Source organism: Haemorhous mexicanus, chromosome 11 (assembly GCF_027477595.1).
Source record: "Haemorhous mexicanus isolate bHaeMex1 chromosome 11, bHaeMex1.pri, whole genome shotgun sequence".
In the NCBI taxonomy this organism is placed as follows: domain Eukaryota; kingdom Metazoa; phylum Chordata; class Aves; order Passeriformes; family Fringillidae; genus Haemorhous; species Haemorhous mexicanus.
The window spans coordinates 16704854-16718734 of NC_082351.1; the positions used below are offsets into that span (position 1 = coordinate 16704854).

General features: G+C 39.1%; 1 protein-coding gene across 2 annotated transcripts in view; it reads left to right on the top strand.

The window, feature by feature from the left end:
- Nucleotides 1–13881, top strand: part of PTPRG (protein tyrosine phosphatase receptor type G) — a 387653-nt gene that overhangs the window by 152384 nt on the left and 221388 nt on the right. The window contains exon 1 of one of the 2 annotated variants that reach the window (XM_059856706.1): nt 711–825. The exons of the other annotated variant lie outside the window; for it this stretch is intronic. Within the exon in view, the coding sequence (XP_059712689.1) occupies nt 786–825 (40 nt within the window). The 5' untranslated portion in view covers nt 711–785. Of the gene's footprint in view, nt 1–710; nt 826–13881 lie in introns of those variants that run through there. 2 annotated transcript variants of the gene reach the window in all.

Sequence of the window (13881 nt, forward strand, 5' to 3'; positions counted from 1 at the left end):
AGATACTGGAAAAATAAATTAGAGCACTAAATGAGCAAATATTTTACTGTCATTACTTCAGCCTTCCTAGGGAAAGAGATAACATTAATTGCCTATCAGAGAAATGGTGGAGGATTGTGACAAATGGATATATGGCAGACAGGATGAACAGTCAGATATGGGAGAAATAAGGCAAAACAAATAATAATAATTTGTGAATGTGTGTCGGAAATAGTTGAAAAATGTTTAAAAAATTTAATTAATCTTGTATGTGTGAGCATGCACATGCATTTTTTTTATTGGATTAGCAGGGACATCTTTCAGAATTATGAAATACAAGCTGTATTCTCCAATACTGAGAGCTCTTATAATTGCCAGAAGTACAGTAAATGTCCCTATCATTCTCTGGGTTTAATCTCAGCATAATTAGCTCCTTGCACAATAGAGTGTTTAATTTGAATGGCTGCCAAGGCTCATTAAGTGAGAGAAGTAGTTCCTGAGATCTCTGTTGTTAAAATTGGGATTCTCATATGAGAGAATTTTCACTGGAGGTGTCACAGGGTTCTTTTTGATATTCCAGTAATAATTTTAGGCAGGAAACTAAATATTTAAAGAGATACTGCTGTATCTTTCAATCAGATGCCACAAGTAGGACTTCACACCCTTCTCAGAAATGGATCTGTGTTCTAGCATATTTTTCAGAGCAAAATGGGACAAAACCAATGTGTAATCAGCACTGCCATCAGCAGGGAAAGAGAATATTTTTCTAAGGAGGATAATCCATTTTTGCATGTGTTAATTGCAAAATGAAGTTTCTTCTTAGTTTGGAGAATAGGAACCCTTACAGTGAGTATGACTGTGATTTATTTATAAGAATGAAATCCTTTCATTAAATATTTTCAATTGTATTTTCCTTGACTCTGATTATCTCTGTTCTGCTTCCCTGAGTTGCTTTAGTGCTGCAAAAACTGTTTCCAATGCCTGCAGTGGGACTCTGGTGCTGACTGAAGGCAGTTGTGTTCCTCCTGTTACCTGACAATTACCTGTGACTCATTCATGCTGTCACCCAAATTACAGCACTGCTAGACTGCATTATTGTGATGGATCTCATATTCCTGGGTTTCCTCAGGTTAGAATACTAACAGTGCTACTTGGTGTCACCTCCAGACTGTTTGAAACTGGATGTCAAAGGCTGTACCCAAACTTTGTGGAAAATATCAAAAGCCAGCTGGTGTGTTTGTGGAGTTGGAGGGGATTCTGTGCACCCTCATGCTGGTTCACACCTTTGGGACCTTGTCTTTTGCTTAGAGAGTAAGACAGCTATGTAAATACAAGCTGATGGGAAGAAAAAAAGCCTCTCAAAAAACAGCTGACATGTCTGTGCACCCTATTATTTTTCTCTGAGTTTGGATATTTTGTTCTTTAAGAAGTCTGATTTTTTTTGAGTAACAGAGCAGGTGTGTTTCTCTATCGTGTGCTTTGTGATAGACTTGGGACAGTAGAAATTCTATTATTAAAAAAAGGTGAAGAATCAGATCCCTCAAGAAAAGGTTTCTTTACTGTGGTCATTACTGACAGTGCCAAAGTCTGGAATTTGAGAAAGCTGTACCTGATGTCTTCATGTACCTGTCTTGTATTTCTTAGTAGTGAATTGTGCTTCCAATCCCTTGAGATTTCACAGCACTAGCCCAAAACTACTGGACATGGTTTCCATTTAAATCACCTGAAAGATACAGTAAGGTTACTCTTGGGGTCCATCATGATTTATGGGTATGTGAAATAATTACAAATAATTCTGTGGATCATGTTTCTTCAGCTATGGCATGATATCTGCCTGAGATTCTCAAGTGCTTTTTCACAGTATTTAGCTTGCCCATCTGTAAATATCCACTCTTGTCTCTTTTTGAGACAGTCTGGGAGAAGTGCATAGACATTAACTTAAAATAATGAATTCTGTTCTTGAGGCTCTGGTTTGGAGCTGCCTCATCTCTGTTTCTAGTCTTCTATGATCCCTGTGTTATGTTTTTTTAATATTGCTGGCTCTGTGAGGCAAGAACTTTCTCTTCCTCTGTTTGCAGAGGACACGATGGGACTCTGTGCTCAGCTGGGCTCTAAATTCTAGCAGGGTATCAACATAATCAGTACAAGCTTCAGACTGCAGAGGATGTGGAGGATGAATTATTTGCTTATTTAAGAAAAGCCTAAAGAGCTTAGATGGCAAAATTTGCATGAATTATACATTGCCTCAGAGTGGCTCTTTAAATTTTCTGCTTATTCCTGTGCAGGTGATAGAGCTTTGGATGTCACTATTTTTAGTGTGTGATCCCACTGCACCACAATTAAATGTGTCTCAGCTTCATGGCTTTTCATAGGAAAATACCAAAATGGCCATAGAGGTCTGTTTAGCCCAATATTTGGTGGGTTTTGGGAGCTCAGTAAGCTAGGCTGCAGATGAGGGCAAAAAGGGGAAGGCAAAATGTTTGGGAGCTGCCCTGCCAGGCAGTGGTGTTTTGGGCTGAGGGGCCTCTTCAGCCTCAGCTTGTAGCTGTGGAATTGCTTTAAATAGCCCTTGACTGGGTTTTCTCCAATGCCTTTTCCTAATTGATTTTTTGCACCATTTGAATATTTTTTGCCTCTGCAACGTCCTGTGGCAACACATGCATTAGCCAAAGGCAGGAGCATCCACCTGATGCTCTGGAGCTCTTGGCACAAAGTGTGAGCTCTGGTTCTGTGTTCATCTCCTTCATGCCACTCCTGATTTTTAAAGACTGCTGGTAGACTCCTCTCTGTCTACCCTGAATCTTCTCTTTATCAGGCTTGGATGTTTTGTTTTTTGAAACAAAAGCCATTGCATGCCCATCCTCATCCTTCATGCCTTGGCTGATCACTTTTTTGGAGATGAGCAAGCAGAAATGCTGTCAGTATTCAGAAGGCGACTTCGTGGCTGTGATGGTGTTTCACTCTTCTCTAATTCTTTAATAGTAATTCCTTGGGTTCTGTTTGCCTTCAGAGCCTCTTGCAGCATGGAGGTGACACAGAGAGAACTGCCAGCCTAAGTGATTACTCCAAAGTCTTCCCTGAATATTAACAGCTAATTTCAAGTCCATCATTGTATATATAATTACCTTTGATTCTGCATTGATTGTCATTGAATTTCATCTGCTATTTATTGAGCAGTGCTGTGAGATCATTGTACACCTCTTTGAAATAATTTTTGGTGCATGACAGGAGTCAAGAGCTGCTGGTTAACAGACTTTTATTTTTAACTTTATCACAGAAAAAACTTAAATGCTTTTTCCTGGATAAATTATGATTTGAGTATCTGTCTGGAGTGGGAATCCCTTCAGTGTCAATTTCCTTCTATGGAAAACCTGCCCAATTATTATTACTGTTTCCTCCCTTTTTAAAACAGGTTTGCATCAACTTAATATGCTATGTTAGCATGTTTTATTTTGATGTGTTAGTGCTGCCTAATGTTAGCTCTTTCATGTAAAAGTAGGTTGTATTGTTGCAAATTAAATGAAGTGGGAACCTGTTTAAGTTCACCCTTGTTTATAACCTGTCAGGGTGTATGTACCAGTTTAATGCAGATGGATTAGAATTTAAGTTGGTACCATAGTGTGTGAGGAAACTTTGCAGAAATGAGCTTATGTGGAGCTGACAGTAACATTTAAATTTAAAATGTTCCAAAAAAGTCGATAAAATTTGTTTTAAAATAATTTGGGGCCTTAAGGCTGCTGTTTAATCTATAAAATTACCACTCTGAATTTATATCCTCTGAGTTTTTCTGAGTCACTGAATTCAGTTAAATATTTCAGCATTTAATAAAGCCCTACCATATATCAGAAGCTGTCATTTAGGGATCTCTTTCTCTTCATCAAATAATTAAAATCAATGAACTACAGCAGCCAATTTTAAAGTCAGGAGAACGACAGTGGTTCTGTGTTGTTACTTTAAAAACAAAACCTAATTAAAATAGCCAGTGATACAGAGATGCTTAAAATCTTCAGCTCTTCCTGCTTACAGGCTCTGACTAAGAGCTGACTGTAGAGTGAAAGCTGACTGGATCTAAAAATGTTGGGGAGGGAAATGAAAGGTCCTCAGAGAAATGGCAGAAGGAAATTGCAAAGTCTGAAGTCTTTGTAAGTTGAGTGTGAAGAAGATACAGCTTTCATCCTCCCAGCTATCATCCTGCAGTCTGTGGGAGTGTAAAACTGAGTTTCTTTAATTCAGTCCTGTTCAGTACCTGTGGCAGCCTTTAGAAGAAGTGATGCCCAAGGGTGGGAGGCAAAGAGCGACACGAGAACTGATTGTCCCATGTCCCCAGCTCCAGTGGACATCCTGGCAAGGAAGACTCATTTAAGCAGGGAAGGAAATTCTTTTGTAGTAGCTTGGATTTAGGCATATTTTTAATTGCCACCACAGAGTTGTTGGAGAACATGAGAAGGTAAATGTAGCTCCAGGAGGAAATCAAAGAAGTTGGATTTGCAGGCCTTTTGCTCCACAGCTCCTCCTGGGAAACACTTCTGGCTGCCTACAGGCAAATAAAAAATGGCAGGACCGTGTGATAAATTGTACTTGTGTCATAAATGTTGGTGTATTATATTGCAGTAGGGCTGATTTTGGGTTATAAGTATTTTATATTTGAGGGTTTTCATGTTTAGTTAGGAGAAGCTGCCTGCAGCATTGCAGAGGTTTGAAAACCCCATGGTGTAGGCAGAGCTGCTCTTGCCAGCACAGTTCTTTTTAATCATATTGTATGTTCCTTTTGCATCTCTATAGAAAGTAAACAGAGCTTAATGTGACCAGGGTATTCTAGCAGAAAAACAGCAGTGGGACTTCTGATAGTCTGTGAGGAGAATTTTGTCTTTTGCTAGAAATGTTCTTCAAACCAATGCTGTGACCGTTCCTCCATTAGCCCAGCGAGACAACACGAAACATAATATTGATTGGACATAAAAGGGAAAGCATGGCCACAGTCCTGCAGTTCTGGGCAGACAAATCCTGCTGTTCCTAGTGCTAATGGCTAAATTATGACCTCAGCCCTGTCAGCCCAAATGTGGCCCTGCAGGAATTAATAATGCAGTTGGAACAGAGCTATATTTTGCCTTTCATCTCCATTAGGTCTGGGGGTTGACAGTAGAGTAGGAATTGGCAGTCTGCCTCAGACTACAGAGATGGCCAAAAGTATGAAAATAAGATCTTGTTGTTCACTCAAACAAATGTCAGCCACAGGCTACTGAATCTTATCACACTTGTTTTGTTTGTGAAATATTGTTGAAACTGCAGTGATTACTCATCCACTCCTTTATTTCCATTCATATTTCCTTCCCAAAGGAGGAGGGGAGTTAGTTTATGCTTAATTAAGTGTAAATAAGTGATTGCCTGTTTCTTTTTTTTTTTTTTTTTTTTTTCCCCTGAGTTTTATGGGCTTTTATTTCTTTATTTACAAGTTTGCCTTTGGTCTGTGCTAGAAGACTGATCTACAGAAGGTCTGGCCTCTTTTAAATAAGTGAAAGCTTGATCAAAGAACTGATCCATCCACACATGCAGTTCCTGGGTGCTAAGTAAACTAATGAAGTGCTGTGTGTGCCCTGCCAATATAGAAGGTGAAATATGGTTCGTATTTTCCTAATATTACTCTTGGAGCTCTGCAGCTGGAACTAAACTGCCACTTTTCTTGTAAATTGAGTTGTAAAGTGCTTGTGCCAAAATGACAAGGAGTTGCTTGAGAAGTTGGATGAATGGAAGCCTGCCTTTGGCCAAATTACTGGGCACCCAAGTTTAAGTGCATTGTGAGGGTGAAGAATGTATCTGTTGTGTTCTCTGGGTAATGGGGACTGTGTTGGCCATGAGCCACTGAACTCCACAAGGGATTGTGTAGGGTTGAGATTTATAGAGGAATTGGAGTCTGAAAAGAGGTTGACAGAGAAGGTACAGCAGAAATTGGAGACCTCTTCACTGCTCTTTTCTGACACTTTTTAATCATTTTGTTTCTGGCAAAGAAATTGTGAATTCTTAAGGGTGCAGTTGTGGAGAAATATGGGGAACAGACACAGGCTGCTTGGCTGTAGATGCATCCTGTAAGAACTAATGTGGTATTAAATACAAAGTCTTTTTATCTTCTTACTGATAATCCCAAATAGTATTAAAATAAGGAAAAAATACCATTTTAAAATTCCTTTAACTTTCTATTATCTAACTACTTATGTCCAAATTCTTCACAGTAACTTTTTGTGAGGTTTTGGGTTTAGGGTTTTTTGGGTTTTCTTGACTTTTTTTGTTTGTTTATTTTGTTCTGTATCTGGAAGTCCTTTGCCTAGATTTACTGCATAAGTATTTTCATCTCTTTCACTAGAAGCAGTACACTTATGTGAAGATCTTGATCCCTGTGTTTTGCAACCTCTCACTTCTGAATAGCCAAGTGACTGTACAGGAATGCAGCTTTCCTTTTTAGTACAAAATTAGCTTCCTGGCCTTTGGCTTGAGAAAAGAAATGAAGTGTAATTTTAAATTATGTCTTTTGGTAGTCTCACAATAATATTCTTTGTTGGTTTTGCTTTGACAGAAAGTCTGTATGGTCTGAATAGTTCTACAGGCCATTGCTACATATAGTGGAGAAATTTAACACTAATGCTCCTGCATTTAGAAATGGTGATTTCTTCTTTTGAGGGTTTTTGGAAGTGAAGGCTAACACAAATGGCTTTAATGGGTTTTTTTGTGTTACTAACAAGTACCACTATATATATATATATATATATATATATATGTTTCAGATATTTCCTGTTTGTCATGCTGCAGGTTTTCCTGCTGCACAGGTCGTGGCAGATCCTTTGGGTTGTTGTGGCCTCTGAGTTCCCTGCAGTATCACAATCCTTCCAGAGCAGCTTTTGCACAGACAATTCCTTTGTGCATTCCCTGGATGGCACATAGTATATGGGGAAATGTGGCAATTTTTCTTTTGTGAAATCACTGAGGAATTGGATGCTTGGAGTTAAGTTTGGAAATTGCCATGTCCTGGGTTTTGTGTCAAACAGCAAGGAGCTGCCAGTAGATAGAGCTGAGCTGATTAATGCCATTGTCAATGACATAAATTTTTATTTTTGTTCTTCTTACGTGTCTATGGGCTTAGGTCAGATCAAGGTTAAATCTCTTCCATGCAATATCTTGGACATATCAGAGTTGAAACTGTTACTACAGAGCCAACTACAGTAACTGCAGCTGACTGCATTTTATTTGAGTGTTACCATAAAAAAAGAAAATTCTGCAAGTCCCTTTTTTTCTAAGGTACAGATTCAGATGCTCTTTGTAGGTTCTTGTTTCAATCCCTTGGTTTTGGAAGAAGCCCTGATGACTGATACAGATGTGTCTTGGGCACCTTGGGTGAGGCTGGAGCCAATTTCCTCTGTGGGAAATGAGCTCAGGCAGTTTGATCACAGCTGGCTGCGAGCATCCTCCCTGCATCCTCCTTGCCTGGGCAAGGCAGGTGGAGATTGGGTCCCAGTGAGCAGTTTTCCACTCAACAGCATGGGGTAACTGCTGCCTAATTGCTACAGCACTAACAAGGCTGGGAATAGCTGGCACTTCACCATGGAAGATACTATATTTGTGTGAAGTATCTGTTGGTGCAAATTTTTTTTTTTTTAACAGTATTATCCCTTAATTGTAAACATTATTGTGCCTCTGTGGTGCAAACAGGTAGTTTTGTGTCCATTTATGTGTTTGTTTCAAAAAGACTGTTGCATACGGTGGTGGGATGGAAAAGAGTTATGCTGTGCTGGGTTCTGCTTACCACACCAATCATGAGACAGTAAACTCCAGTCATGAGTCTTTGGAAAAGTTGTATTCTGGAACATGAGTGGTTTTGTCCTGCCAGGCAAGTGAAGCAAATGGCAAAGCAAATAATTTTTCTTGTACGAAGACATCATGTTTCTGTAATATACACTTGTGTTTTTACATTTATTTTTTTAGGCATTGCACTTTCTTGACCTTTCTATGCAACATTACTCTGTGCAAGCAGGTGCTGGAAAGAGAAGTGTTTTGTGTGGTTATCTGTCTGTTATCCCTGTAATTATGAACAGAGAACTCAGCCCAATTAAAGAGAAAGGGAATAACGTGGGTCATGATTATAGCACACAACACTTCTTAATTTGTGTAGGTAGTGGTTTAGTCTCCTGCTTGCTAAATATGATTCTAAATGGTTTCATTATTGTAAAAGAAAACTATGACACATTATCCTGTGCTGTTTAAGTTACTGGGCTGTGCTGCTGCTTAACCTATGTCAATTAAAGTTTATTATAATATCTGGGTCCTGTTTTGTCTAAGGCAGCACAATTTACTTTTCTCCAACCTTAAGACAGAATTCATAACTTGATTCAAAAACTAGAAAAAATAGATGGCATTTATTCTATGTTAAAATTTCTCTGTTTTGTTCATACAGAAACATTACAGGACTTAGTTTTGTAGTTCATAATGTGTTAAAAGAATGTATGGGTTAATGCTGGTTAATAGCCGAACAGAAGGTGTAAGAGGGTAATTAAAAGTCAAATTTTATGTGTTCAAAAATTATGTTGCCAGTTTCCCAACAAAGGAGTGTAACAGATGTTTTCCCATTCAGACTTTAATCTTGATAGGTGACAAATCATTATCAACAACTGTTGATTAAGAGCATTTAATACTATAGGGACATGATGATGTAGAGATGAAGACACCGAAGACACTTCTGTGTGTGCTGAAAATTGAAAAGCTATCAGCTGAATTATTAGGACTGTTTTCTTCCCTTTTTTTACTTTCTTTTCTTCCTTTCTCTCCCCCTCTCCCCCCTTTTTTTATTTTTCTTCCCAGAAAAAGCATGTGTGTTCATTTGGATGAATTACCAGCACTGGAAAATTTTACATAGTCATCTGATCTTGGCATGTTTGGTAAAATGAAATGTTCCATTCAACTTCCCACATCATCCCCAAGTCTTTTATATTTGCAAGTTATCATGTGAACATGGAAAATAATGAAAACTTTGTTGTGTGTTTTGTTCCTTTTTGTAGATGTTAATTGTAAAGTGTTTTAAATGGCTTTTTCTTGATTTCCGATGCAGGGATGTGACTCATCACCTATTTTCTTAATTTTGATGCAGTGCAAATAAATAATGATCAGTGACTAATTTGTAAATTGAACCACAGTGCACCACCTTGCATTTTCTCAAAGGAAGCCTTTGGCCTAGAGAGCCTAGACTGTATTTCAGGAGCTGACTTGGCTCTGGTAGAGCATTCACATGTTGCCTTGTTGATAGAAAACCAGACACAGCACTCTGCTACAATTTGAGTTTTGGACTCTGTGACATTTACAGTTCTTGCTGATGTCGGATCTCTAATGGATGTTGGGATATGCAGCAAAGTAGAGGGAGTAGCTGAGGAGTGCTCTCTCAGAAATGCTGTAGCTCAGGGAATTCATTAGGCTGGTTTTGATCATCTTCAGTTATTGAAGAAAAAAGTGTATTTTATTTTTAAAACTTTTTTTAAAAGGGGCTTTATAAAATTATTGTGGTTTATGAAGCATTGGCTTGCTATTATGCTGAATTCCTCATGTCTTAGTTATGTGTTTTTGCTTGTATAAGGCATTTAGGAGAGCAATATATGACTGGGTTGATGCCTATAAATTCAAATAAATCCTCAACTGAACTATTTAGGGGCAATAGACACAGCCTGTTGGGGGAAGTGGGACTTCATTACATTTCTGAATGCATTTAGATACATTCAAACAATGTTTAAAGTTTTGTTTAAACCGATAGATGCTGGAATATCTCTGAGTCAAAGCAGCAATTAGGGCAAATAGACTGTGTGGAAAGAGATGTGAATCCCTGCAGATTCAGATAAAATCCAATTTTATGACCCCATATACTGCTGTAAAACTTTCTGACCTTGTGCAGATGAAAAATGATGCCAGAAGATTAATTCTACTGCTCTGGCTTTGGTTCCCACACGCACTGGATGTGGGACATGGGAAATTTCAGCCTGTGCAAAGCCAGGCAGTTGCTGAGCTGTGCCTGGGGCTGGCAGAGCCCCTGTGAGCCTGGCTGTGCCTCTTGCCTCTGGCTGCAGAGGGGATCCCTCTGGCAGGGACTGTTCTTGCACTCAGAGGGGTCTGAATGCTCTCCTGCCGTGGATCCAAGTTCTTCAGCTGGGAGTCTTTGTTGGGATAAGTAGTGGAAGGTGACAGTGGGGAGAGAGGGAAATGGAAGGAATTGCCCAAATCACCAATGGCTTTGGTCTCCTTTTCTTCTGATGCCAAAGTCCAGGGTGCCTTACATCCTTTTGTGCCCAAGAAATCGGGGGGGGGGGGGGGGGGGTGTAATCTAGTAATGACAGTACTGAATTTTTTGTGGTTGTGATCTGAGAACCTGGCAGGAAATACTTCATTGAAGGACAGGAGCAGATGAGCAATGAGGACAGGAGTCATTCCTTTTTTTCCACTTGTCTAACACCTACAATTTCTAACTCTTTATAACCTTTGAGGTTGCCTTTCAGAACCCAGAGACATTATGCTGATGAAACAGCACTCTCCTCAGGCTGCAGATTTTCAAGTTGAAACAGTAAAATCCATGTTTCAGTTTTTAAGGGCAAAGTGTACGTGCAGATGTGTAGAACATTCCTGCAGAGCTCCTGCAGCTGTCTGAGGCAGCAGAACGTGAATGTGTGTTCTTGGCCTCTCTCACATGTGAGAGTAATTCAGTGTCCAGACTGAAGTGAGCCCTGCAGCCCCAATCCCCTGCAGCAGCTCTGACTACTTTAACAGAAGGGCACTGTGGATGGCTGGTTCTCATTCATAAAGAGCCAGTGTGCTATTAAAGCAAATATTGAATTAATATTTGTCTTCTTCTGGTGTCTAGACATTAACCTGATGTTCACATCCTGCTAGACTAATACTAACTTCCCAATTTAGGAGAGTGGATCCTGCCCAGGTCTTCCAAAGAGCAAGGTTTGTGGCTAATTCCCTGCCCATAAAGCACTGTGAGATGCAGTGAGGGTTTGCTGGGGAGGCATGCAGATGTTGCTGTGGTTGGAGTGAATTGGCTGGAGACTCTGCCCAGGCTGCTCCTTGAAGAGCTGTGGGCCAGCTGTGCCTGCTTATTTGTGCCTTAGTTGCCAAATGTTATTCCACTGAGGTTGACTGGGTGATTGGCATGTCAGATTCACACAGGGAAAAAACAGATCTTTCATCTTGACCTAAGGGGCTGTCGGAGTCCTTAATGAAAGGAAATTGCTTCTGCCTTAGTGGAGAGGAAAGTAAAAGCTTTTGGGTCTAGCATCATCTCACAGCAAGAATTCAGAAATCCTGCTTCAGCATCCCTTAATTGAGCCTTTAGAGTTTCCTCCTGAAGAGCTTACCTGGAAGAGTTAAATTAATCACCAAGTCCTTGTGCTGTAGCTGCTCTCCTGTTGTTTTTCTTGTGCTGGGAGATGATTAGTTGCCTGGACAAGCTTGGCATCTTGAAATCTGAAACTGTCTCTTGGCATTTTTTAATGCTTCAAAATCTTGGTTAACATTTAGCGTGTACTATTAAATATTACTATACCCCAGTGTTCTAAAAATTGATAAACTCTTTAAGAGAAAAGCAGGGCAGGTGAGCTTTTGAATAATGGCTTCTCAGAAACATGAAATATAATTTTATATATAGTGGAGACTGTGTTTTTCACATGGTAAAACTGAGTGTGAATGATTTGGTTGACATACCTGTTTAACTGTAACTCTGTTAATAATACATCTTCATGGGAGCTGAAGTGAACATTTTAATTAATTAGTTTTTAACTGGCCCAAAGGGCAAAGCTGCACTCCAAATATTTGCTTAAAGAATATACATCCTCCTCTCTTTCATAGTTAAGAAATTCCAGAAAGCAACAGTTAGAAATACACTGATTAAGTTTTCCTTTTATATACCTATTTGTTATTTTGTTCCTATCCATCACACTAAAACTCAGTACAACAAGTACTAAATTAGCTGGTTCTGACATAGGTTATTTCTTTCTCAAAATATTGAATAAGCTTCTTCTATAGTTATATTTGAATGTTAAGAATTTGGGTATGAAATATTTGCCCACTGTTATCAGCACTGTAGTAACATCTTTGGGGTTTGGAGTTTTTTAAAGTTGGTTTTCATCTCCAACTTGCTTTCTTTTTTTAAAGATGTGAGCTGAATATCCAGTTAGCTTCAGTGATGTTAATATTTCATTTCTTAGAGGTGAAATTTTTGGAAAGTTCTTTTTCCAGCAGATTGCATTAATATACATTACAATTATCCTATTTGCTAATAGTTACAAAAGTGATGAATTCTGTGCATGGTTTTGAGTAATTGAGGTATCAAGGCATGTGCCATTGTTACTTTCCTTCAGTAGAAGCACATAAATTTTATACATTTCCATATATCTTGTTATGACAGATCTAAGTGAGACTGTGATCCCAGAAATGCAAATAATGTCTTTCAGCCTTGCCTGAATCAGAGTAGTTTCAGATCTACCAGCTCCTGCATTGCTCATCTTGTGGCACTGAGCTGACTTCCCAGAATGTAAATATCTGTCAGAAACACCCAAGTGTGGAGGGAAGGACATCACTAACCCAGCCTGTGTGGGTCTCCTCCCACAGTTTGTCCATCCCTCTGCTGTGGGTCTGTGTAAAGCAGTGCTCACTATTCTTTTATTCATAAATTAAGTTTGGAGCTTTCCAGTTACTGAGAACATTGCAGGCTGTAGGAAGGGGCACAGCACAGGCACAGCTCCCTTCCTTTCCCTTTCCCTCCTTGCATTTTGACATATTCTAAAGTCCAGAAGGTCATAACTACTTTCAGACCAATCTTCCAAAGCACCAGGGAAGTGTGAGCTAAAAATAGGAGCTTTTTAAGCTGCATCTTGTACCAATATTCCTTTTTTTATGTAGCATAGTTCTTCTAGTGCATGTGCCTGGAAACACAAACTAATAAATACTACAGATTGATAAATTATGGGTTTCTCAGATGTGATTTTTGAGTTAGTCAAGCATCAGTATTCATTTTTGTGTTCTCCATAAGTGCATAGACATATATTTATGCAGACAGTCAAAGCTACATGGGATATCAACCTTGCTATTTATCCTACAGAGAAATGGCCCTTCTCTGACTTCTCCTTTACTAACACAGCCCAGCACTGTTCTGAGCATCGATCACAGAGAGCAAATAGGAATCAATTATGGTTTATGGGGTTAAATGGACCGTAATGAAAAGTCTGTTGATATAGCATATATTTATTATAATTAATCTACCTAAAAATGAATGATACTGATATAAAAATTATTGTAGCAATGTCAGCGTGACTGGAATATTAAAGTCCTTTTGAGGTCATCTCGGGCAGGGATGGAATAGTTGTGTGTGTATTCACAAGGTCTGATAAGGATTTTTGTATTTGTGGGGTTATTCATTAGGGAACTCAGTAGGAGCTGCCCAACATTTTTGTAGTAAAGCTTCTGTGATTTCTGCAACATTTCAATCCTCAAGATGAGGTGTAGAGAAAGCTCACAAGGAAATGTGCCAGATAATTTAATTGCTCTGGTAGGTAAGAGTCACTCGTTCTGTAAGGCTTCAGATGCTTTGAATACATTTTATTTTTCAGCCAGCATCTTCAAGTAACTTTATGGTTCCAAGTTTCTTAGGCAGCAGTATCTTAATTTTAAAATACACTCTGCTGTTCTCCCTTTCACTCTTTTCAATAAGATTTATAGGTGATAGGAGCCTCTGGAAGGGAGACATGTTTGCCAAATTCCAGGTTCCTCCTGACCTGGGAGTCACACTAATGGCCACCAGGAACCGTGCACTTAGCAGAAGAGCAAACTAATTTGATTTTGTGTGCTGTAAAAATGCAAACCAAGCATAATGATAATAAT